Source organism: Pempheris klunzingeri, chromosome 5 (genome assembly GCF_042242105.1).
Source record: "Pempheris klunzingeri isolate RE-2024b chromosome 5, fPemKlu1.hap1, whole genome shotgun sequence".
Classification (NCBI taxonomy): Eukaryota; Metazoa; Chordata; class Actinopteri; order Acropomatiformes; family Pempheridae; genus Pempheris; species Pempheris klunzingeri.
The window spans coordinates 16,436,955-16,461,401 of record NC_092016.1 but is presented as its reverse complement, the minus strand read 5'-3'; the positions used below and the strand labels follow the sequence as shown (position 1 = coordinate 16,461,401).

Genomic DNA, 24,447 nt, shown 5'->3' with positions numbered 1-24,447 from the left:
CAAAATGGCCCTGTGTAAGCAAACAGACAGCTAAAAAAAACACAATTAAAGCAAAGCATCATTACAGTTACAATTATGTGAAAAACCAAGAAACATCAGGACTAGACCTACAGTATTCACAGCATAACAATGTGATTAACTGATGTATTGTGATCAGAAAATCAATGTAAAGATACTTAGTTGAGACCACGAGGGTTGTTGCATACTGCTAAAACCCTGTAAGTGACTCCATTAGGCCACATGATAACATCATACTGTACCTGAGAGATGTTTCCTTCCTGCTCTTACAGCCAGATGAAACTTCATTACAGCATCTCTAACTCTATCACTTACTCATCAAATACCCATTCTGAGTCTTTTCTATCATAGACGAGAAAGAGCTGCTGTCCCTGTGTGTGTGTGTGTGTGTGTGTGTGCGCGCACCCTTGTATTACACACAGAACTGGGAGGACACCCACAGTGTTTTGTGGGACTGTTTGGATGGACACCACTGGGAGAACAACGTTTTTCTAAACTATGTTGTTGTTATTGACAAAAGGGGAATTTAAAGTTACTGGGTAAATCAATGTCCGAACCTGGGTTAAAGTTAGTATGAGGTTCATGCCTTTAATATTGTTCATATTTGGGTTTTTTTTTCTGGGAACTTGATAGCAAACAGTTTGCTTATTTACACTTTCAACAGACATGGAGCATCATTATATTCATTGTCTTGGTGTCTTGTCACCTGATGAATGTAACTCCAACATTCACTCCGTTTTAGATCATATTCTATAACCTGATCATTTCTATTTAAGAATTTTTTAAAGTTTCTTTAAAGTATTAGGGAGCACTACTACAAACATGGTAGTGATGGCACTTGAGTCAGCGTTGGTTGGGGCTTAAGACTGTATGTCTGAAAATGAAAACAAATCCAGATATATATATGTAGCCAAATATATGGAGCCACTACTGGCATAACACACAAATTTATAGCTTCAGCTCAGCCATCTTCCACCCCAGACATCTGGCGGACAGCCAAAGGTGGACATAAACACAGACATTATAACTGGAGAGCAGGAATGAACCATTAATAAATTTCCATGAGACAGAAGTGGAGATGGCTGCTGATAAGTGTGGACATTACAAATTACAGAGAGTTATGAATAGTGGTAGTCAACTAAAAAAGGAAGAAAAGTCACGTGAACCAAGAGGGTAAAAATCATCTAATCAGACTATTCAACCTATAACTCTGGTTGTGGGAGTCACTGCTATTAGCAACATAAGTGGTAAGACAATTAAAACATGCTGCTTCCCAGATGCTCCTCAACTGATAAATAGATGCTCCAGAATGAATTATATTATTGTACATGGGAGGGGGGGCGGGGGCAATGATGTTTGCAGAGAGTAATCACAAGTACTAAGGCAGGATTTCTTTGAACTGTCTGCACAAACTGCAGGCCCAGTTTTTTATTAGTGGATCACTGCAAACACTCAACAGAGGGATCAACAGGTCCAGCAGTCTCTCATCACTGGGTAGATGTCCCAGCAGTCTGGGGAAATCTGGAAGGATATTATATTGATAACTTCAATCAGTTGTAGGGACATCTTTTCAAGGCAGATGGCCTCCACCCAAGTAAATCTGGTGTTAAAGAACTAGTGGAATATTTTTGCCTGCGACATCCTCGGCCAGACCTTAGATGATGTATCTTGACACACAGCAGTCTTGGCACCACTAGACAAAACATCACAGCCTCAATGTCAGCATGTTGTCAACCAGCTCATGGATCAGTCTCTTAATTCCTCCTCCCATCACTCTCCCCTCTCCCCTGACTCACCCAGTCACTGCCATGTCATCTGCCTCCAACCCAGCCTAGCACCCCCTGTAACACCATCCTCTCTGATAACAAAGATGACAAAAAGAGAGAACAGCCTGCTCCCGTCTGGGCTGACAAGTCCGATAACGTCAGCAAGATCACCAGGACTTCTTCTCCAGCTGATGCCTCTAGCAGACTTCTCTCTCCTACTGGACATGGGCTTACTGCCTTGTATAGTGGCCCACACCAGCGCCCTCTTCATCTACCTATTCCTGTTTTGATGTTTTTGTAGAATCAGCTGAATGTACTCCACTTAATCTTCTGATTTATCAAATTTGGTATCAATTACACTTCAGCCACGGCCTATCTTCACCAAAAACTTTAAACTGCCAAAGAATGCCTTTAACACAACATTTAACTTTCTTAAACATCTGGTCTTTGGCAGACAACATCCCAACAGTTCTTATTGAGTCAACCCCACACAACGTTTTCTGTTCTGACAAACCCTCCTGTGTCACTACCCCTCTGAACATTTATCCACTAATCATGAATTTGCCGCTGTATTGTCCACACATCCACTTAAAACCAATTCAGTTAGCACAACACAATTAGATCATATCGACCATTGTGCAGCACTGGAAGTCCTACTCCTGCTGCTTGGATATTTTGCCTACAGGCTTTTTGAAAAATGCTTTTAATTGCATGACATTCTTCAATTACGTTATGTTCTGCTAATAGTCAACACATCTCAAACTTCTCTACTCTTAAGCTATACCCCCCGAAAACTGCAGTTATTGAACTATGCTTAAAAGAAAACGAATCCAGACAACTAATGACAAATCACCGGCCCAGATATCTAAGAAAGACCACTGAAAAACCTTCTTGGTGCTAAACAATTGTCAAATTGGTGTTTTCCAGTCAGGATTTCAACCACAGACACAGTTCTTGTTAAGGTCTTGAATGACATCCACTTAAACACAGACAGTGGAAATGTTTCAGTCTTGGTATTGTTAGATCTCAGTGCTGCATTCCTCATGGTCGAACACAACATATTACCAGACAGACTGGAAAACTGGGTGAGACTTTAGGGTGCAGTGCTAGACTGGTTTAAAGTCACTTTATTTGGATTTACATGTGGAGTACCACATGGCTCTATTCTCGGGGCTCATCCACATAAAGGCAATTACAAAATCAGCCGACTATCACCTTAAGAATATATCAAGAATTAAAGGCCTTATGTATCATCAGGATTTAGAAAAATTTGCGTCCATGCGCTTGTCTTCAGTAAGCTCGACTACTTGACACTGTGTTTACAGGTCTCTCTAAAAAGTCTCTAAATAGACGAGGACAGACAGAGATCAGTCCAGGCTTCAGATCTACTGTTTACTTTATAAAGCACTGAATGGTTTACGGCTAAAATATATTTCTGAACCACTGATCCATTATGAAATGTTCATACCTCTTAAATCATCTGAGACAGGTCTGCTGTCTGAAAGTCAAAACTAAACACGGTGCAGCAGCATTCAGTTTTTATGCTCCGAATACCTGGTACAAACTTAGCTCTTTTGAATTAGAGCTTAAAACTTTTCTGTTTGCCTCTACATTTTATTTAGTTGAATTTGTGATTTTTTTCTTGCACTGCATTTTTATTGTTATTCTATGTTACTTTGTTTTACCTTGTTTGTTTTATGTTGTCTTTTTATAGTGTCTTGTCATTCTTATATGTTGAAGATGTAATGGGGGATTGGTTGGAACTAGAGTGGGAGATCACGAGTCCTCCTCACTCTTCCTCACTTTTTCCCTTCATTCACAAATAATAAGAACTACATTACTGGACTTCCCTAATTGTTAATCGGGGCTACTGGATAAAGTCACAGAGGCAAACAGCATTTCTTTGGCAGGCACAGAAACATGGTAATTAGATCCAGCAGACGCTGTCTGCAACAGCTGTACCGGTAATATGCTTCTAGGACATAGTAGTACTCATCTGGTCGGGTGAGCTCAGCTTTAAAAAGTCTGCACTGTCTTTGACATAATGAACGCTACAACAGTCAGCTGCAGAGTCAGTACTTACAGATGAGGTGGTGAAAGAAGGGGCTTGTTTGCAGAGACAAGAGCAGGTGTGGAAACACAGTTGCGACCTCAGACGTTACATAGAGTACACAGTTTCATCAAACGGAGGATTTAATGACTACAGGGATCAAAGTGGTGTAGTTTTTAATTGTTTCATTGCAAAACAGATTTTTATCTCATAAATGTATTTTATTGCATGCTGTGTTTTTTCAGGACAAACATGTTTGTAACTGGGAATCTGTGACATCATTTTGGATGTTTGTACAGATGGGATTTCAACTCGACCAGCAACTACAAACTAAGTAAATGCAAGGTATGTATCCACATGAGATAAAATGTAAAAGAAAAAGACACACACTTGCTTTCGCTTTTTGTATAGTTTGAGGTTACACATGGTTAAACCCTTAAGACAGATATACACAGACTTCAAATTCTTTTTCAAGGCAGTATTTCAAGGCAAAGGTTCATGATGTTATTTCATTAGTTATTAGGAGTAGGTTTACCACATCAGTTTGTTGTAATTTCAGAGAAGTGTGTTCTGAATCTGAAGAGTGGGAAATTTCACATTAACCTGAGCTTTGGCCTCACACAGCAGTGTAACAGAGAGAAGAGAAAACCACCAAATGCCCAGTGCAGGACTGCAATGCAGAGAGCAAAACAACTGGAGAGGAAAGGACTACAAAATAAAACTGAAAAGATAAAGTTCAGAGGAGACAACATACAAAGGATGCTAAAGAATAAGATCATTTTTAAAAAGTGGATGTTTTCAAAAGAGAGGCGGCTGCAGTGCCACACAGGCAGAGGCAGTCCATCTCAGCAGACAGGAGTAGGATGGTTAATGAGAAAAGATTAAAAAAACATAACTTGATTTTGTTGTGTACCCCTACAGTTTTCAGGGAGGAGCTGCATGTTTGAAATCTAATTTCCCTCTTAAACACAAACAGAGTAACCAGGGGGATTCCTCGGGAGCAGGGAGACTGGGGAATCCAGAGTCGGGATTTGATGCTGGTGGCTGACAGAAACCTTTCAGCTCAAGACAGAAATGAAGATAAACATTTCTAGGACAGCCTCAGGGGAACAATAAAAGCCAGGTCTACTGCACAGTAAATAATTTCCACAGAAAACTGAAACTCTATATGGAGGGTAAAATTTCAATCAATATTTAAGGTATCACATTATTTTCTGGGAATTATCCTTTAATTTAGTTTATAGTGACATTTTTCTCAATATGTTAATGCTTCCATAATGAGTTTTGTATTCCTACTGTGTATAATTTTGTAATATTTGTATGTGACTCACAATAATGTCCTCATTTGACTTGACATGGTTAAATGTTTGCCATCTTTACTAATCTTTCTATTTTACTTCACAGCATAACAAAGCTTCACATGGTTGTAAAGAGTCACACCCAAATACAGGAAAAAGATTTTCTGACTTTACAGATACTGAAATATATCATTTTAAACTCAGCTAACATATATTGAAAAACAGATCTGTTTTATAACTTGGGGTAGTTTTCTAAAAAAAAGTGTCCTTACCTGCATCAGTTTGGTGAAAATCCACAGAGAAATATTTCCTTACCTTATTTTCTGGGAGTGACATGGATGAGCTGTTTTAGTTTTGTCCATGTTACTCTCACCTCTGTCGATACACTGGAGCAGAGGGACAAGCAGAAAGGAGCCCCACGTTGATGTCGCTCCTCCTCTGACAAGAACCAGTGTGCATATCAGTGTGTGTGTGTGTGTGTTAGAGATACAGAAAGAGAGACTGACAGACAGAGCAGGGAGGGGTTATAGGGGCTATTAGTGACTGCTGTGTTGTATCCCTTAAGCTAGGGTCACAAATTTGAATAAACAAGAGACGGAGACCGAGACAGAAAGAGAGAGAGAGAGAGAGAGAGAGAGAGATGCTTGTTTCAGGACCATGGAAAGCTCGGGCCTCTCCAGCACAAACGCATCATGCGTTACAAAGCTGTAGGCAGTTGTGTGGAGAGAAGTTTGAGTGGCTGTGGCTTGAAATAAAATGGTAAAGCACTATTAAAAAGAGGACAAAAGGAAAGGGTCGCACTGCTATTCTGTTGCTGCAGGACGTTAACCTTTAAGACTCTGTTGCTTTGACCTTTTAGCCAAACTGGTGACGCAGTCTGTCCCAGTTGGTGGATGACCTTACTTTGATGGAATTACCACGGAGAATAATGGTCCTTCTCCACGAAACAATATTGCAAATGAAAGGAGAAACATGTAAACATGATCTGATAGGAGGAAATATGACATGATTTATTGTGCTTGTCCTGGTCCAGACTTGTGGCACATTGATCACATCAACACTGGCCTCTTGGTTGACTTGTTTGGACATCAAGTAAACTGTGTAAAACTTCTGCACATCTTATATTTATATAGATATTATATCATTATTTTATTAGCTTTATGTGGGGCAGTTTTATCATAGAGAAGAGTGTTGGTGCATCCATTGCCATGAGCTGCACGGTTTGACTGTTTGTCATCAAGACAAATCAATATGAGGCTTTGATTCTGTGTCTCCGCTACATGTGTGCTCGGTTTCCTGTCTCCTAGAGGCTCCTTTTTCCAATTTCCAAGACACTATGCATGTCTTACTATTTTTAGTAATTGTTAATATTTAAAAAACAAATGATTATTGGCAGTGTTACTCAACCATGATGACGTATGACAGCACAAATCTCACAATATAGATCTAAATAGGCTAATCAAGTATAAGGATGGATAACATATATGGTAAAACATGGATGTAGTTTGATATGTTGGGAAATACACCTATGTGGTTTCTTGCCTACAGTTAGATGAGAGGACTGATATCACTTTCACACACACACACACACACACACACACACGCCAACTTTTAAACTTCCATTTTTTTATCGAACGTTTTGGAAAAAGTAGTTTCCATACAACTTTTAGCTTTTATGAGTCATAATGACAAGTTTGAGAATTTCAATCGGGTTTTAGAGTTTTACACAGCACTGAAACTGCCCTCCTAAAGGTAACCTCCTTTTAGCAGCCAACAGGGGGGAGAGTGCAATTTTAACTCTTTTAGACTTAAATGCAGCCTTTGATACGGTAGATCAAACCATTTTCACTGACTGCCTTAAAACCTGCATTGGTATCAAGGAGTATCAAGTTTGCACGTTCTCCCCGTGCTTGTATGGGTTTTCACCCGCTGTCCAAAGACATGCAGGTTAGGTTAATTGTTGACTCTAAATTTCCCGTAGGTGTGAGTGTGAGCATGAATGGTTGTGTGTCTCTGTGTGTCTGCCCTCTGATTTACTGGTGACCAGTCAAGGGTGTACCCCGCCTCTCGCCCAAAGTCAGCTGGGATTGGCTCCAGCCCCCTGCGACCCTGAAGTGGTAAGTCTTTTATCTTGTCTCCCGCTCTTTCTCCTGTTTGTCTTTTTCTTCTTGTTTTAGATTCATCTTCATCCTTGCTTTTTTTGCTGTTATATTGCTCCCTCAGTATCATGGTTTGCTTTGTCTGTCAAAGCACTTTGTAAACTCCTTTAAAAGTTTTTAAAGGTGCTCTACAAATGAAGTTATCATCATTATTATTATCATTATATTTTTACTATAACCAGGTAAAAAGTCTCACTGATGTTAAAATCTCCTCAAGAGGGCAGCATTCACATATATAGTCTGGCACGTAACCACCTTTGGACAGAGCCGTGCTAAATTTTCTCTCTGCTTCGATTCTTTGAGCTAAGCTAAAGTAAGCTAAGCTAGGTTCACATGTATCGTAAGGACATGAGGGTGGTACTATATATTTCACAGTATATTTAAAAGTATCTATCATGACGGCAGAAAGAGAAACTCTTATCAATTTCTAATTTTGAGAAATATTAAGACCATGCGTGTACCATGTATGGTTCCATATTTTATGGTTCGTGTGATTCCAAGTGAAATGTCAAAATGTAAGTAGAGATCTGTTTTCACGATGCTTCCTCTGGGTGATTGCTTGTATGGTTTTAAAGCCCTACACTGAATGTATAATTCATAAGGGTCGTAGAGTCGTGTCCTTGCTGGCCACTGGCAATTGCTTTGCATGGCAACATCACACATAGGCATCATACAGGCCCTGAATTAGCATCTGCATATGTGAATGAGCTTGATAAAGGTCTCAGTTTCATCAAAGGTTTCGTGCTTTTTTACAGTGTCAGATGTAAACAGTTTTTCTGTTGGAGTTACACACACATACATGTATGTACATTCACGGGCTGAAATGAAAGTGTTCAGACTTGAAAGCAGGACAGGACAGAAACCATAAAAGATGCACCGCTGCAGGGTGTATGATGTATATTATTGCACAGCACCATAAGTGATAAAAGCCATGACCCCTCACACACACACACACACACACACACACACACACACATACCCTGCCCTTTCACACATAATCTCCTCTCTCGTCATTCATTTCCTTCTTAGTTAAACACATTTACTAACTTCCTCCATCTACTCCCCATGTAAGCACAACAGTCTCAAACAGTCTTAAATCATAAAATTTGACGTACTCTTAGTGTCCTCACAGTAAGAGGAGCACCCTCATTCAAAAGTTGCCATCTACCACTCTATGTGCACAAGGAATAAAAAAAAAAACAGCCAACAATAAAGCTCTCTCCTCTTCAGTATATGAAGCAGAGCCTCAAGGCTGGGGGAAATGAGGTCATCTGGTTGGAGCCGGAGCAGCTGTTTGAATGGAGAAGGCCACACACAATAGCAGCCCTCTATCTAACACTTCTGACAAAACAGCCTTGCATTTTCTGAAGTTTACTGGGGCATTCAGTTATCAACAAAACTGAGGACTTCAGAAAATGGGTAACAGAAACAGAGAGAAAACTTCATAGTCGCACAGTTGTTCATCGCACACATAATTATATAGTTCATCATGTTCTAATAGGCTGTTGACGGCACACAGATAGTTGCTGTAACTCCTCTTGGTGCCTGCAGTGAATCGTGACATTTTAATCTCTACTGATGATTCATCAAAGACTGGCTGTAAGTCATCATTGTGTTCTGGCTGCACCCTGGTCATTCGCTGGCACTAATATTACCTGTAGATAAACTAGCCCCAGTTTGTGTGACTGATACATTACCACTAGATTCAAGTCACGAGCTACACGTCGGTTATTCTGCATTCTTTGATAACCCGACAACACGTCCTCGCTCCTTCTATGTAAAACAAAAAACTAAAATGTTACTTTGTGTGAAAATATCCAAGAATATATAGTAACATCACTACAAACAAAACAAAACTTTTTTATAACAAAACATTTTGACTTTTACTTCACGCTGCACAAACTGAATGCAGACACACAGTCTATGGTCATTTACCATAGACCTCAGATGCAGAGCTCTGTGATGCTAATCTAATGGTAAAAGATAGATATAACTATTTAGATGGTGGATTAGCCTTAGAGAATATTCTATATCATAATGACATCATTGTCAAATGAATGGTGATAATGTCCAGCAGCACCACTCTCAGCGATGTGTTATTTCAAACTGAAAGGCAAAACACTAAATGCTAAGGCTTTGAAATAGTCTAGAGAAAGTTCCATAACTTATCATGGTGAAAGGACACTAGGATGTATCCTCCTGTGTGTTTTTCACCCACAACAAATGTTTGTTGGCTCAACAAATGTTGATCTTCTGCTTGGGTACAACATTTACTTTGTAGGTGACTGTTAACACAAAGACAAATAGAAAAATGAGTAAACTGAGCTAAAGAACATACTGATAATTTCTGAGAAAGAGCTACTCCAGCAATGTAGTAGTGCACTTCCGTAAAGCTGGGGTACTCATGAAAAAACACATAATGATCAAGACCAAGATATCCTGACTTTTAGTCTCTAGTAAGCTGCAAAAACACTAAATATTAACTAAGTTAAGTCTCAAACTTCAAGTGTAAAACCTCCCATCTTTCTGACACCAGCTCAATGTGAAAACACTTCTGATTCACTTGTCTGTAGTTGAGGTTGAATCCAAATGTCTCCTAACATGCTGTTAGAACCATCTCACTATCACACAAAAACACAGATGAAGGCCTTTGTGTTTTATTTACAGGTCCCATTAAAAATCCCTTCTTCTACCATGCCAGCTCTCATGTTTCTGTGTCCCATTCATTAGTTTCTTTGTGACTCTGCTGCCATCTGGAGGATCAATGTCGGCCTTTTCTCTCTCATGCAGTCTCCTCCTCCGTCCCACAGGCCTCTGGACAATGCAGAGCCACCCAACGTGTGTATATCAATAAAACATGAAAGTATCTCCAGAGTTTACGTGGCAGAGTAAAAAAGAAACAAACACTACATAGCTTATCCAAAAACGGAGACAAATCAGAGACAAAACTTGAAACTGGAGGTGGTCAAACCAAAAGACTTAATTGCTAAATTCAAATGTACTGACAGACTTTTGAGTTACCTGACACCCCATAATTGTATAGATGGTAAGTTTTCATACACAAGGCAAGATTTTCCCAGTCTTTACCTTTATATTTGTACATTAACCGTCATGATGAACAAAAAGAGTGAGCAAACATTGCTGTATTTTAAAGAGGTGTTTTAGCCCTTAATTGTGGTATGTTTAATTGTATTCATGTTAATGTTTATTTATCGTGTTAATATATATTTTAATATATTTTATTTAATCTATTTGCCTCATTATATTTCATTTGATTGATTTTTCTGTACATACATGTACAGAATGACCATTCCCATGGATGGATGGGGCTTAGTTAATAAGTGGGGAGGTGCCGTCTGTACTGAAGGTTGGTCATCATGAATTATTCATAAACATCCCCCTTGACTTCTGACTCCTGGTCGATGGCTCTGACCTTGTCGATACTATGATGCTATGTTTTGCTCATATCAGTATACTGTAGTTAGGTTCTGGAGTAATTCTGGAGTGATTATTTGTCCGATGATCCTGTAAATATAGAGCTTGATGTGATGTTTAAAACTCACAGAATTAACTGACTCAAGTTTAAACAATATAAAATCAATGTTTTGCAGCTCTCTGTGTAGTCGTACAGAGACGCACACATGCTAATGGGTCCCACTTGGAGGCCCTGATCTCTGTGGAGCATAATGAGCATCAGAGTGCTGACAAGCTGCTCTTTAGCTTCACCATTCATCTCACACTCATGAGTCTCCGTCAATTGAAAGAGTCAAAACGTTCCCTGTTGCTTGGGGGTGCTGTGGCATAGTTGTGTCATGGCAACAATAATCCACATCCCTCTCCGTTCCACTAACACATCCTCCATTTTGAAAACCTGACTGGTTTGTTTTACGGCGTCCTGATTACCATTGGAAAAATGGTTTTCTACTGGTGACCCGGTGGCTTCTTGTGTTGCTCGTGCTCAGGGAAATCTTTCCGTGTTCACTGAGAGCGAATTGAAAATAAATTATGGTGCTAGTTTGCATGATGCAGTGGCCATACACAATGGAAATCATATGTAAAGTGAGGAGATGAATTCTTACCACACCTCAACCTTTTTCCATCCCGTTTATACATAAAACCATTGGAAATATGATGGTTCATGTCGGGTCAAACTAATTCCATCATTACAAGAGAACACAAAAAGAAACTGATTTTGATTTAATGTTTCTCTATATATGCACCACGTATGTCCGTGTATCATGCAGCCAGTTCAGATAACTGCGTGGCCCTTATGACAAACACCATGAATATTAATTTTTATTGATTTAATCTTCTCATGTACAATCTCATGTACAATCACACCATTTGGAAATTTGGGTTTTATTAATTTATGTTGTACAGATATCAGATGTTTTGGCGGCAGAGCTCTCACAGCTGGATCACACAATCATCCGCCGGTCATTTGAATTCCTGGATGTGGTCACAGAGAAAGCTAAACCACAGGGTGAAACCCTCATTTGTGAGCCTCAGTTTGTCCTTTTGTTACCTGACAGATGCTTTACACTAAAGGACAGCAAACCTTTGACATCAGAGCAGCTACTCTTTTAAACCAATGTTGTTTAAATCCAAAGAGTCCATTCTGACATGTATGTGTTAATTCAGTGATGGTTCTTTTTCAATGCTGTTTGCTCCGACCCCTTTTGTCAAGTGCACCACATTTTTTTCACTTTCTTTTCTCCTTTTTAGAGATTGTGAACTTGAGTGTTAACCTTTTGACTTGGAATTTAAATTAATGTAAAGAGAAATGTTTTGTAAATCATGTGAAAAGAGGTGAGGCAAGAAATCAAAGTCACTTTTCTTTCACAGTGTCCAAATATATAGTTACTTACTCTCAGCTTACTTGCACTAATTGTGATGCTTTCAAATCAGATTCTCTAATAGCTGAGCCTTTCAAAACAAAAGGGGTGTCTGTTTGAGCAGTGTGTGTCTGTACATGCAAACATGTTACTGAGCACTGGCAATGCTTGCAATGGCTCGCGATGCAAATCAGCACGATGGATGAAGTATGCAGCACACTGCCAATCATGTGTTGCACAAAGCAAAACAAGCATGCGCCACAATCTAATTGTAGCTGATTTGCCTGACGTGTTGCCCGATAGTCTGCACCCCAGAGGCTTTTTACTGTTTCACTGTAACTGTATTTTGGAAAACCCTGACATAATACTAAGAGCTGGTCTTTAAACAGCAGAAATTTGTAGAAGCCTTTTTTCCATCAGAAAAAGAAAAGTTATACTCATGAGTCAAAATAACGAGATATACTATATATACTATATATAAAGTATGTTCTCACAAAATCAAAATTATGGGTATCAAGACAATATTTTGATTTTGACTTGATTATGATATGGGAATTTATGAGATACTCACAGTTTTAACTTACTAAAATGCTGAGATACAAGTTTTACATTGTGATTTTAAATTACCGATTTAAACTTTAAATTTCGAGATCAGTTTACATTTTGTAGGCTAAGTAAAAAAAACATTAGTTATGTGTACTATAGAAAATAAATTTGACTCATTTAACCAAAATCATTATTATTAGGCATTATTATTAGGCAGCAAGACAAAGGAGATGGTGATTGATTTCCGCAGGAAGACACCCAAGACTGCACCGGTGAACATCCAGGGACTGGACATTGAGTTCATTGATGTTCATCTTGTAAATATTTATTTATTATGATTACAATATATATTTGTTTACTATTGCTTATTTTCTACTGTTGTTTTCTTTATTTCTATTACTGCTTGTCTTGCCCCTGCCTCTGTTGCTGCTGTAACATGTAAATTTCCCCCTATGGGAGCTCAATAAAGTGAAAGTCTAAGTCTAAGTCATAATTTTTACTCACAAAATCTTAGTGACATAATGCAAAGTCAAGATTTTCACTGTTTGACAACCTTTACCTTTCCATGGGGCTTCATCTCTTAGTTTCCATCATGCCTAACTTTTCATGTACTTATTTCCCCTCTCGGAGCACACTACAGACCACCCGTGCTGCAGACAGGTCGAGGAACAACCAAGAGACTTAAGACATTTTTGAAAGAAGCTTGTTGCTCTGCCGCGCATGCGTAGTTGACGGGTACATGTGAAGAACAGGAAGCGAACATTTCTCCGCCGCAGATGCAGCTTCTCCTCCCGGAACAACACATTTTCAGGGTAGTTTAAACTCGAGCAGGAGACCCGAGTGGTTAACTGTTACTTGCGACTTTTCGAGCCGTGAGACCGGGAGTTTGAGTGCGAGGCTAGGGCGTGTTTGAATCTCAAGTGTTGGAGAGACAGACCACCTCCTCCTCCTCCTCCTCCTCCACCACCTCCTCCTCCTCCTCCTCGGTGGATGCTAGCTCGGTAGCCTTTGCATGTCGTTGCACGCCTAGTTAAAGTTGTGATACAGTCTGCATATATTGTTTTAACTCATCCGGAGGTCAGGTTTAGAAGAAGATGGGATGTACTCTGAGCACGGACGACAAGGCGGCGCAGGAGCGGAGCAAGATGATCGACAGGAATCTGCGGGACGACGGAGAGAAGGCTGCCCGGGAGGTCAAGCTGCTCCTGCTCGGTGAGGAGAGAAACATGGATGGACGGAGGGACCGGGGGACGGGTTGTCGGTCTAATTGCTGGAGAGGGACCTTCCTGCTCCCCACTGTCTGCTTCAAAGACAACAGCCAGCAGCTAAAACGCGTTTGTAGATGAGCCGAAATCAAAGTTTTATCCAGCTGCGCTAACGTTAAACAATTTCAAACAAACAAGTGGTTCGGGCTTTATATGAATGGTACAGTGCTGGTGACACAGTTAGCTAAAAAAAAGTTTCTTTATTTTCATCCTCAGCAAATTCTAAATAACCTCAGTGCGAGTTCTCGTTTCTGTCTTGTGTGTGTGATTAGTTTTGTTAAGGCGTTAGCAGCTCTGAGTCTGTGAGCTAATTTAGCTAACAGATTAGCTGCTTAGCTAACGAGAGGTTAGCGCAGGGACGCTAGCTCGGATTAGCTCACAGAAAGATTAACTTTTAAATAATGTCCCTCAGCTTTCAACAGGTCTGTCTGTCCGATGCTGTTATTAGTGTTACAGATTGCCTTCGTTGTCTCCATTTAAAGCACAGTAGCTAGCTTTGGTCCCCGTTTCGCAGCCATGTATCGCATAAAATAAACATTAAGGTACTTTAGGCCGATGGGCTCAGTAACTACAGTCTGTCAAACTGGAGGACACAAGTTTATGTTTTTTCAAACATGGTCTTAATTACTAACTCTACACGTAGAAATCGATGTCAGTGGGAGCATTAATGTGGAGGTTGGTCTGCAGGTAATGCCAGCTATGCTGCTCAACTAGTCTGAATGTCTCTGGTAACTCCTTAAAGCTTGAAAAAAAGCGCGTTTGACACTGTTTAATCGATATCACTATGAATAACGTAACGAAATGGTGATTTGGTTCTTTAATGTGTCCACAATGAGGGCTGGATAGGAAAAACCCTGATAGGGTCATTTGAATATGAAGCTTGTGCTCAGTCCAAATCATATCACTGAACTGTAATGCAGCCTTTAAGATTGTTAAAGGGTCAAAGGATGATGAACAATGAACACAAACAGTGATGTTCATACTTGCATCCCTATATCAGTCTTAGGTGTCTTAGTTTTATCTGTACTTGAGTCATCAGTCAAAGGAAAGCTGCCACGCCCTTCTCTCAGTTCTTCATCTTACTGGTAGCTGATGACCACCGCTGGCTCTTTCCGTCAGGAAAAGATAGGCAAGAGGTTGCATAGCAACCTACGCAGCCTGGCTGACCACACTAAGCGTCTGTGGCAACTGTATACACAACAGATACAGCTAGTGCATGCTAGTGGATGTCTACCTGGGACACACGGTCGAAAGGCTGTTTGGAAAAATGCAACAGTTCTTTCTGAGTATCGCTGTAGTTGATCTCTGCTCAGTCAGGTCTCTGTGTCATCACAGCTTTTCATCACAGACACTGCACATTGCTCAGCTGCAGCAGTCGTTCTTGTATGTTTGTGCGTCATTTGAGAGGGACCTGATTTGAATTTTTTTTCCTGTCACGATTCCCACAAGCACCTGCAATACATGTCTAGGATTTGTGGTTTGTGGATTTGTTGTCTGGTGGGGTAATTACCATACATCTTTGAATACATGGACGTGTTTCACTTCCACATTTTTGACGTTGGGTGTTTTTTATACTGTCTGTGTTCCTGAACACAACAGAGAGAAACTGTTGCTTAATGCACTGTGCTGCTCTGTCAGGCATCCCACCGGGGGTGTTTGCATTAATGCAGTAATCTGCAAATGACATGCTCTTGAGACGAGTGTTTTGAGTGGGAGGACAGCCTCAGATGTAGACTGTTTGCACACTCCTCAAATACAAATGCACACCATAAAGAGCAATCTCTGTATACGTGTAGTGGCATTTACACGTAAAGTCACGGGAAAAGCAGCACAAAAGAAATGCAGGCACAGTGTTCATCATTTCCTGGGGAGATATCTGCACCTGAGGCGAATTTGTGTTTCCTAGTACAACCAGTGTAGCTTCATCAAACATCCTAGCTCAGTGACAAAATTCAACCGTTTTACTTCTTTTCCTCTTTGGAGTAATTGCCACCCATTAAGCCTTTCAATTTCAGCAGCTCAGTGAGGTGTGAGTGTGTGTTTGGAGATTAAATTTAAGTGTGTTATGATGTTTGCAGTAATATTAGCTCTGTGTCTGTGGTGCGTAGCTGTTTATCATATGGGACGATGAATTGGTGAACAGTTCTCCTCATTGGGGAGCTGAGAGTCCCTGCAGAGGTAAGGTAATTAAAATGTTGTGTGCTCAGCTAAAAACACGCCTGTATCTCAGAGGGAGCTTGAGAACTGTGTGAGAGACTATGTACCAAAATCGTTTCTTTGGCTGATTCAAACGGATCACAGATCAACATCATTATATATTTCTTAGCCTTTTGCGGCTGTGACAACATCATACTGCCTCACTTAGCATTGCATATTGGTCTCACATAGTTCAGATGGTCCGTATGCGATGCTTCTGACAGCTCTGAGTTCAGCCAGTCTAATGCAGCATGAGTCTCTAACCCAGGGATGGTTAAGCTGTATATAATCTCATTGACGAGAGGATCTAGTTGATTAATCCAATTGCACTGTGACCTGACTGAACTGGGCCTAAGACACTTCTTCGCTGCGCTCTGTGCACGGGTAGCTTCTTTGTTTGGGGTGTGAGGTTTAAACTGCCATCATGATCCACTAATTTAGCATGAAGATTGTTGTGTTTTGACTCTAGGGCTGCACGGTACATCTAGTTTTGGGGAAAATGTGAAAGAAGTTTCACTCAGATTTTGCAGACAATTGCAGAATCATTACAGCCTTATGTAGCTTGACATAACTGCTGTCCAAACTAACAAAGATTGTGTTAAAAACTCATAATATGACCTATTTGAGGGATTATTTTCTTTTCAGGCACGTCACCAGTCATTAACCCTTCGGAGTCTAGGACCGCCATACGGCGTCAAAGTCACATGTCGCACGTTTGAAAACGTAAAGCTGTGACACAAGCACGCAGGTGCTCAATTCAAAGACTGTTGGAAAGCGGACACTTCAAACTTTTTACAAGTGTTTGAATTTTGTCGATCGGCCTATTAAGACTAAATTTATGAAGAGCCGAAGTCGCGCTCTACAGCTCTTCTACGAGTTAGAAGATGCTGAATCTGGGGAAGAATGTTCTGATCCTCCAAAGATCCAACTAGTTCCTACTCGGATTTTGTGTTTCTTTTGCACTTTTACATACAGTGTGTCCATATATTATGTCAAAATAAATAAATACTTGTAGAATCACATAGGTGAGGTTGTGCTAAAAAGAAAGACACAAAGAAAGGCAAGCTAAGCAGTTTTAATGGGAAACACAAAGGTAAAATGTTTTACCCCAGACTCTGAAGGGTTAAACTGGAGGCAGAAAAAAAAACAAATGAAAATTGAAAACATAATTTTGCTGTGGTTTTTACTTGGTGGTTTTGGCAGCTTTTTAAAATTGGGTTTGTTCACACAGTGCATGAATGAAAGGAGAGGTCTTGTCAACTGGCGCTAATTTAACGCAAAACGATCCCTCCGAGTGTAGCTGTGTAGGCATATATTGTTTTTGTATCGAGCTAGTCCACAATTACCTTTTGTTGTGAATTCTGTACCCATTTATCTGTGATGTATTCTCAAAATAATTAGCATCACGTGACAGTACCAACTAATTATTTTTTTTTTCTCTGTTTCAGGTGCTGGAGAGTCTGGGAAAAGTACAATTGTGAAACAGATGAAGTAAGTGTGGACGGTCAGTGGCACATGTAAAAACATCGTGCATGAATCAAAAAGAGAACTCAGCAGTGTTTTAGTCCTGTTGTTGTCCGACTGCATAGAGAGCAAATCACACTTTACTGTACATGCACCAGGTCACCTGACACAGCTGTGATTATTTCTAATCAGCAGGCGAATCACTCATGATACACGTTCACTGTGTGTGAAATCATTCATCTGTTCCCCACGTAATGGAATCACTGTATTTCACTCTATAGTGAGCAGTAAATTGAGATGTTGGACGCCTAATTATCATCATTATCATAGTCTTGAATCATCGCTGGGAAGCTGTGTTTTTTTTAATAACTGCAATTCTTTGTAATCTTTTGAAGGTGGAGCATTGTATTTTTAGATCTCTGAGAGTCATTTACATGCTGTACACTAGACTAGTTACATGTGGGTAGTGTGACGGCACTTTACAGGTATTTGCCATTCATTTTGGACACAAACACATATGGAACTAAGTACAGGCAGTGCTTTAGGTAATGAATAGTGAGTATTTTTTTTTTATCTCAGCCATAATTCCACCCACAATAGGTCACCAAATGTGTCCTTATTGAATCGGTAAAGGTCCACCGAGTTGAGCACTTTAGTTTTAACATGTATTATTAGAAACACATTGTTAAAATATGGCTCAAACACAAGTAATTAAGTCTCAGTACACAATAAAAATCCACTTGGTTAATAATCAAACAAATTATACTCTTGATTTATATCACTGATATGGTTTCATTGGATTTATTTTATTTTTTTTGTCACCTCCCTTTTTTAGACTGTGAACTTGTTCAGTTACCATAAACCTAAACACAGCAACTCAGTGGTTTGTCTTAAAACACTATCCAGCTAATGTCCCCCGTTTGTGTGTGTGTGTGTGTGTGTGTGTACGCCAGGATCATCCACGAAGCCGGCTACTCAGAGGAGGAGTGTAAGCAGTACAAGGCCGTGGTCTACAGCAACACCATCCAGTCCATTATTGCCATCATCAGAGCTATGGGACGCCTCAAGATTGACTTTGCAGATGCAGCCAGAGCGGTGAGTGAAGCTGGAATTTACACTCTTCTTGGGACATTACAGGTTGTATTTCTGTGCAAATATACAGAGCTCAGTGCAATAAGGGCAACAACTAGTTAGTCATATGTCACCCGTCCCTACTGGGCAATTTTCCTCACACTCCCTACTCTGCAGCAGGTCACACAGAGCTGGTAGGGGTTTGGTATCACATTCAAATATGCTCAGTTGAAGCAGAGGCTTACTGATATGAGAGCCATCTGCGGGCCCCTCAGTTGATATAGTCGATGTGCTGTGTGTGACTAGTTTATGGACAATAGAGCTCCCTGTCAATAAGAATGAGTTTTACAGTCAATCAGAAACATTTCTGTTTTTCCTTGACTGTAGGAGACTTTGTGATCATTGGTTTGTATAAGTGTAGTATATTATTACCACATGCTGTAAATAAATGGAGCGCAGACTGCTGAGCATTTTGCCTCTGATTTCTAAACAGATTCCTGTTTCATTTTGTATATCTGTTTTTTTCCTGGCATAACAAGCAGCTTAGTCATTGCCTCAGTGTGACTAGCCTGGCTCTGTCATCGTGACCAATTTTGCACCCAAAGCGTTTCTCTCCTGATTTTATGCTCTTGCAAATATCAATTTTTGTCCGATGACCTGCTTAAGACACCGTGTAGCTTTTGAAATCTAATTTTATGCAAAGTGTCATGGCCAAAATTATTGGAACAGACAGCTAATTTGTCATTTTTAATTTCTCTCTTGCATTGTTTCTAAACCATCAGTTTGTCCGTGTCAGAGAGGTCCTATTATGATTTTTATGAAAACTGATTGCTAATCTAAACTCAGTCACTTCGGATTAATACATTATTAGACCAAATCTAAAGTAATTTTGACGCTCCTAAATCTTTGTTTCTTTTGACATTCACTGCACTGTATACATTATTTACCTGCAGAGTTTCAACATTTTGTAAATAACACAAATGCACACACCTTTCTAAAATCGTGGATTATGACTTTAATTGGAGAGGCTTTTGTCTTGGTAGGATGATGCGCGGCAGCTGTTTGTCCTGGCGGGCTCCGCAGAGGAGGGCTTCATGACAGGCGAACTAGCCGGGGTCATCCAGCGGCTGTGGAAGGATGGAGGAGTTCAGGCCTGCTTCAGCCGCTCCCGAGAGTACCAGCTCAACGACTCTGCAGCATAGTGAGTTGGTTGCACAGACACACACACAGGAACTAGTGTAGGACTGTACTAGCTTGGTAGAATAGCTCCCATTCTCAACTTTAACCTGTTAACCTCTTTTTTTTGTTTGTTTGTTTGTTTGTCAATCTTTCTCTCTGTCTGCTTCTTGACATTTATCCTCCCAAAGCTACCTGAATGACTTGGACAGGATATCCCACGGTGCTTATGTGCCCACCCAGCAGGATGTACTGAGGACCAGAGTCAAAACTACTGGTATTGTGGAAACACACTTCACTTTCAAGGACCTGCACTTCAAGTGAGTACAGCCACCACCAGTCTGTCCAGTCATGTAACTCTTTTGACCGTGCTCCCTTCTAGTCCGATCCCAGACCTCTGAATTGCCGCCCACATCTCAGATGATTCAAATAGGAGCAGTGTTGTTCTCACTGACGACTGTTTCTTTGGGTCAGAGAAACTGTTGACCAGTCAGAGTTTAGTAGGCGGGATTAAGAATGAGGATGTCATTTTCATACATAGTTATTCATGAAAAATAACAAAAGGAAAATGGTGACAAGCGTTGATTGGGTGGAACCAGCTGTTGTTTTACATCCGTGTAGAGAGATGGCTCTTAAACTTTTTTGTCTGGGTGACAAACATGAACTTCTCCTAGTAGCCCCCATCAAAGCTTTGAAGTGGACTGAAAATGACAAAGGCAGTAAAGATCACTCAGAAATCAACAGACTTGAAACAATGTCAGACTGAATGAATCCAGGAAAATCACTTCTGTCAGATTATCAGCCTTGCTCTCTTCATTCAAAACAAACATTTCCTTGGCGCAGAATGTTCGACGTAGGCGGACAGCGATCAGAGAGGAAGAAGTGGATCCATTGTTTTGAGGGAGTCACCGCCATCATCTTCTGCGTGGCTCTGAGTGACTACGACCTGGTGCTGGCCGAGGACGAAGAGATGGTAAGACCTTTCTGACCATTTTATGTGCTTTCGTAAGTCCATATTGTGCCGCTTTTCTGGTCAGTTACCACGGCGTGTCTCTCCTCTCATTCAGAATCGAATGCACGAGAGCATGAAGCTGTTCGACTCCATCTGCAACAACAAGTGGTTCACAGACACCTCCATCATCCTCTTCCTTAACAAGAAAGACCTGTTTGAGGAGAAGATCAAAAAGAGCCCTCTCACAATCTGCTACCCAGAATATGCAGGTGAGTGAGAGACACATGCAGAAATGCTCGTGCACAGAGCAGGTGTGTTGTACATGCAAATACTGTCCTCCATGTCGGTGTCGAATACAAACAATTTAGTCCAGAGTTTTTAAGTGGCAGCATTGGGTTTATTAGTAAGGCTGTCTGCAGGCCCTTAAATCTTTAAAATGTCTTAACTGAAGGCCTCTCATTGTTTTAGGCCTGTTTAAACAAGGTCATTTAGATAATTTGATAATAGTGTTTGACCCAGGGAGCACAATAATGGATAAGTTGAAAGCAGCATGTAGATTAAAATCATTTTTCTACAAACTTATTTCATTAATGCTATAAACACATGAAAATTAACCAAAGGGGTTTTAAAGCAGTATTTTTTATGGTTTTCAGGCTGAACTGAGATCTGGGACGCACTCGCTCACATTCAGTTATCTGTTTTTTAAACACTCGGCCTGTTGGCTTCCTTGTTGCCACTGGAAGGTGTGGCAGTCTCTATAGACGACACAAAGATATTTCTTTATTCTCTCCTCTGCTCTTGAACTGTGTGGGCCACTTTATGGTTATAACAATGGGTCCTCTTTCTTTTTCTCCTGCTCCATCTTACAGTAAATGTGTGTGAAAACACACCATTTGGATCTTTCTCCCTTTATGATGTCATAACATTAAAAACATATGTAAACATGTAGTGTTAAGACAGAGGCTGAAAACGGCTGCAGCAGCCGTGTCCGTATGAGAAAGATAATGTTATTTGAACATTAAATAATTTAAACTTGTTCTGGTAGGACCTTCAGACACAAGTATGAATTTGGAGCGACACTCACACACTGTTGCTCTCACTGGCCACTTTATTAGGTACACCTGTACAATCTAAAGCAAATCAGCTAGTGACAATAAATGGGTCAGTTTTGATTTGTTGAAACTCTCAGTCACTGTTGTCTCTGGTCTTTTTTTTTTTGTTTTTTTTCCCATGCTACCCTTCAGGCTCCAACACCTACGAGGAGGCAGCAGCTTACATTCAGTGCCAGTTTGAGGACCTGAACAAGAGAAAGGACACCAAGGAGATCTACACCCACTTCACCTGTGCTACCGACACCAAGAACGTGCAGTTTGTGTTTGATGCCGTCACTGACGTCATCATCAAGAACAACCTGAAGGACTGTGGCCTTTTCTAAAGGTACTGCCGGCTGCTTTGAGAACATGCTGGTGTGATCTGTCACATTTTTCTCCTCTAATCCTGGTGTCTTTTGTCGTTTTCTTCTTTGTGTTCAGGCAGACCGGTGGCCAGCTTACCAAGTGACTTTATTCGAGGGGACTCTGACTGGAGGGGACTTCATGGACCCTACTGAGAATGTCACTTTTAACCTCTTATTAACTTATGTTCATCTCTCTAAAAGTTTTAAAGACGGTGTGTAGAAAAAACATTTTGTGTAAAGTATTTGTACGACTGTCTATGGCTGGGGATTTTTCACAGTTTTTAAAATGTGCTTGTTTTACCTTATTATCATTATTTTAAATTTTTATATAAAGAGGGAGGGGCTTGACTTTTTTTTTTTTTTTTTTTTTTTGTCCATGAATGAACACTTTTTGCCTTTTGTTTGTAGGTGCTTCTGCCTTGCATGCCCTAGTTGCAGTGTTTTCTTTTTGTTGAGTTAGATGTTAGGTTTATGTAGATGTTACCATTGAGCTCTTCTCACCTCCCGAGTCCATATTATCTGTTTCTTTCTGATTATTTCATTGTCACATCATTTTTGCCTCCGTGGACAAACCAAGCAAGACCAAGTCACTCTGTAGACCAATTCACTCTGACTCTGACATACTGTGAGGGGTGTGCGTGAGCCTTTTAGGATGCGTGGTGTGCTGCGAGTGGGAGCTTTGTCTTGATTGAGGCCAAAAGCCAGTGTGAGTGATCGTGTGTGTGTGTGTGCACAAAATAAAACAAAGGGACTTTATTCCTCTACTTGTCATCCTCTTTCAAAGTTTTATTTTTCTAAGCGACCAAAAAGAAGATACTCTCTCTTAACTAGTGAGTGCACGTTGTCTGTGCGCAGCTACAAACTGTAACATTCCTGATTGAATCACGACGTAAAGAGAAGCTTTGAAAAGAGGATGCCAATGGCGGCCTTGTAGCAGACAGTAGGACCGTATGTAGATCTGTGTTCACTGTGTAGACAAACACAGGTAGTTGGGTACAAGTATGCTGTTATTGATCATGATCTGTAATGGTTTCAGGTTACATATCCCCCCCCCCCCCCCCCCCCCCCCAGACCCCAACTCTCTGTTTCCATTGGATGGGCACATTAGTGGACTAATCTCCATGATTTTGCTAATAAAAGAGCTGCTGTGGTGAAACCATGGCAACTTATGCAATAAACTTTTCTGTGTGAATATTTTTGTTTTTTCTAACAGAGAAATGTTTGACTGATGGAATAACATTAATCATAGATCATACACACAAGTAGAGCTGAGGCAATTAGTTGGTTTATTTTCTGTTGGTTGGCTAATAGATTAAAGGGCAGCTTTAATCATAATGACTCCAGCTGCAGCTTCTCAATTGTGAGAATAAAATTTTTTCTCTTTCATGTCATTGTAAATGCAATATATTTGGGCTTTAAACTGTTGGTTGTGGGAGTGGTGTTCCTGGTATGCCTGGTATTCTGCTCTTGGAAAGTTAACTGCACGTTTTCCACTAAAAGATATTTTGATCAGTCAAATGATGGTCAGGTTAATCGATAGCCTACAACAAAGTTTCTCAAATCACTTGTGAGAATTGTGCCTGTCTGTAAATGTAGTGTAATTGTCTTTCATACGTGAAATAAGCGCTACAAAATAAATAACCAGAGCAGACAATTAAAATATAAACTACATTTCTGAAAAACATGCCTATATGTGTTTGAACACACAAATAATAATAATGTTCTTTGGACAAGAAAACTACCTCTCCTGTCTGCAGAGCCCTGGATCTATGAATAGACATAAAAGTTTTAGTCTTCAGCATGTTTTTGTTATTTTGGACCACAACTTCCAAACTAGCTGTGATGTCACAAAATCACGATTTTTAAACTGATATTCAAGGTGGGCACAGAGAAACGTTATCCCTTACACAGAGACACACACCACGTTATTGTGCACTGTGGAGCTCATACATAACTTTGAGTGGAGGGAGACTATTATTCGTTCCCAAAACAGGCTAAAAGCCAGTGCAGACACCCCTGCAGCGTGTTAGGGAGGAGGATACTGCTAAAAAGTAAACAGCGCCCTCTAGTGGACACCCTGGGTGGCTGCATGTCATGACAAAGATGGATGGCTGCTTGATGATCAAAAATGAGACAACTGAAGAAAATCTAATCACCCGTTTTAATATAATTAACAAAGATTGCTCCTGACAAAG

The 24,447-nt window shown here is 40.3% G+C and overlaps 2 protein-coding genes across 2 annotated transcripts in view; both read left to right on the top strand.

The window, feature by feature from the left end:
* The window catches only part of LOC139201110 (ubiquitin-conjugating enzyme E2 H-like), a 160,483-nt gene that overhangs the window by 33,469 nt on the left and 102,567 nt on the right, over window positions 1–24,447 (top strand). The window lies entirely within an intron of this gene.
* On the top strand, window positions 13,473–23,430 carry LOC139201105 (guanine nucleotide-binding protein G(i) subunit alpha-1). The gene is made up of 9 exons (XM_070830341.1): window positions 13,473–13,884; window positions 17,582–17,624; window positions 18,551–18,692; window positions 19,712–19,869; window positions 20,036–20,164; window positions 20,688–20,817; window positions 20,912–21,065; window positions 22,041–22,233; window positions 22,329–23,430. Exons 1-8 carry the CDS (start codon window positions 13,767–13,769, stop codon window positions 22,229–22,231), a joined length of 1,065 nt encoding a protein of 354 aa, XP_070686442.1. The 5' UTR covers window positions 13,473–13,766; the 3' UTR covers window positions 22,232–22,233; window positions 22,329–23,430.

Coding starts and splice junctions, on each gene's coding strand:
- LOC139201105 (XM_070830341.1), top strand. CDS start 13,767: ATGGGATGTACTCTGAGCACGGACGACAAGGCGGCGCAGGAGCGGAGC. Junction 20,165..20,687: donor TTCAAGGACCTGCACTTCAA/GTGAGTACAGCC, acceptor TCCTTGGCGCAG/AATGTTCGACGTAGGCGGAC. Junction 21,066..22,040: donor CTGCTACCCAGAATATGCAG/GTGAGTGAGAGA, acceptor GCTACCCTTCAG/GCTCCAACACCTACGAGGAG.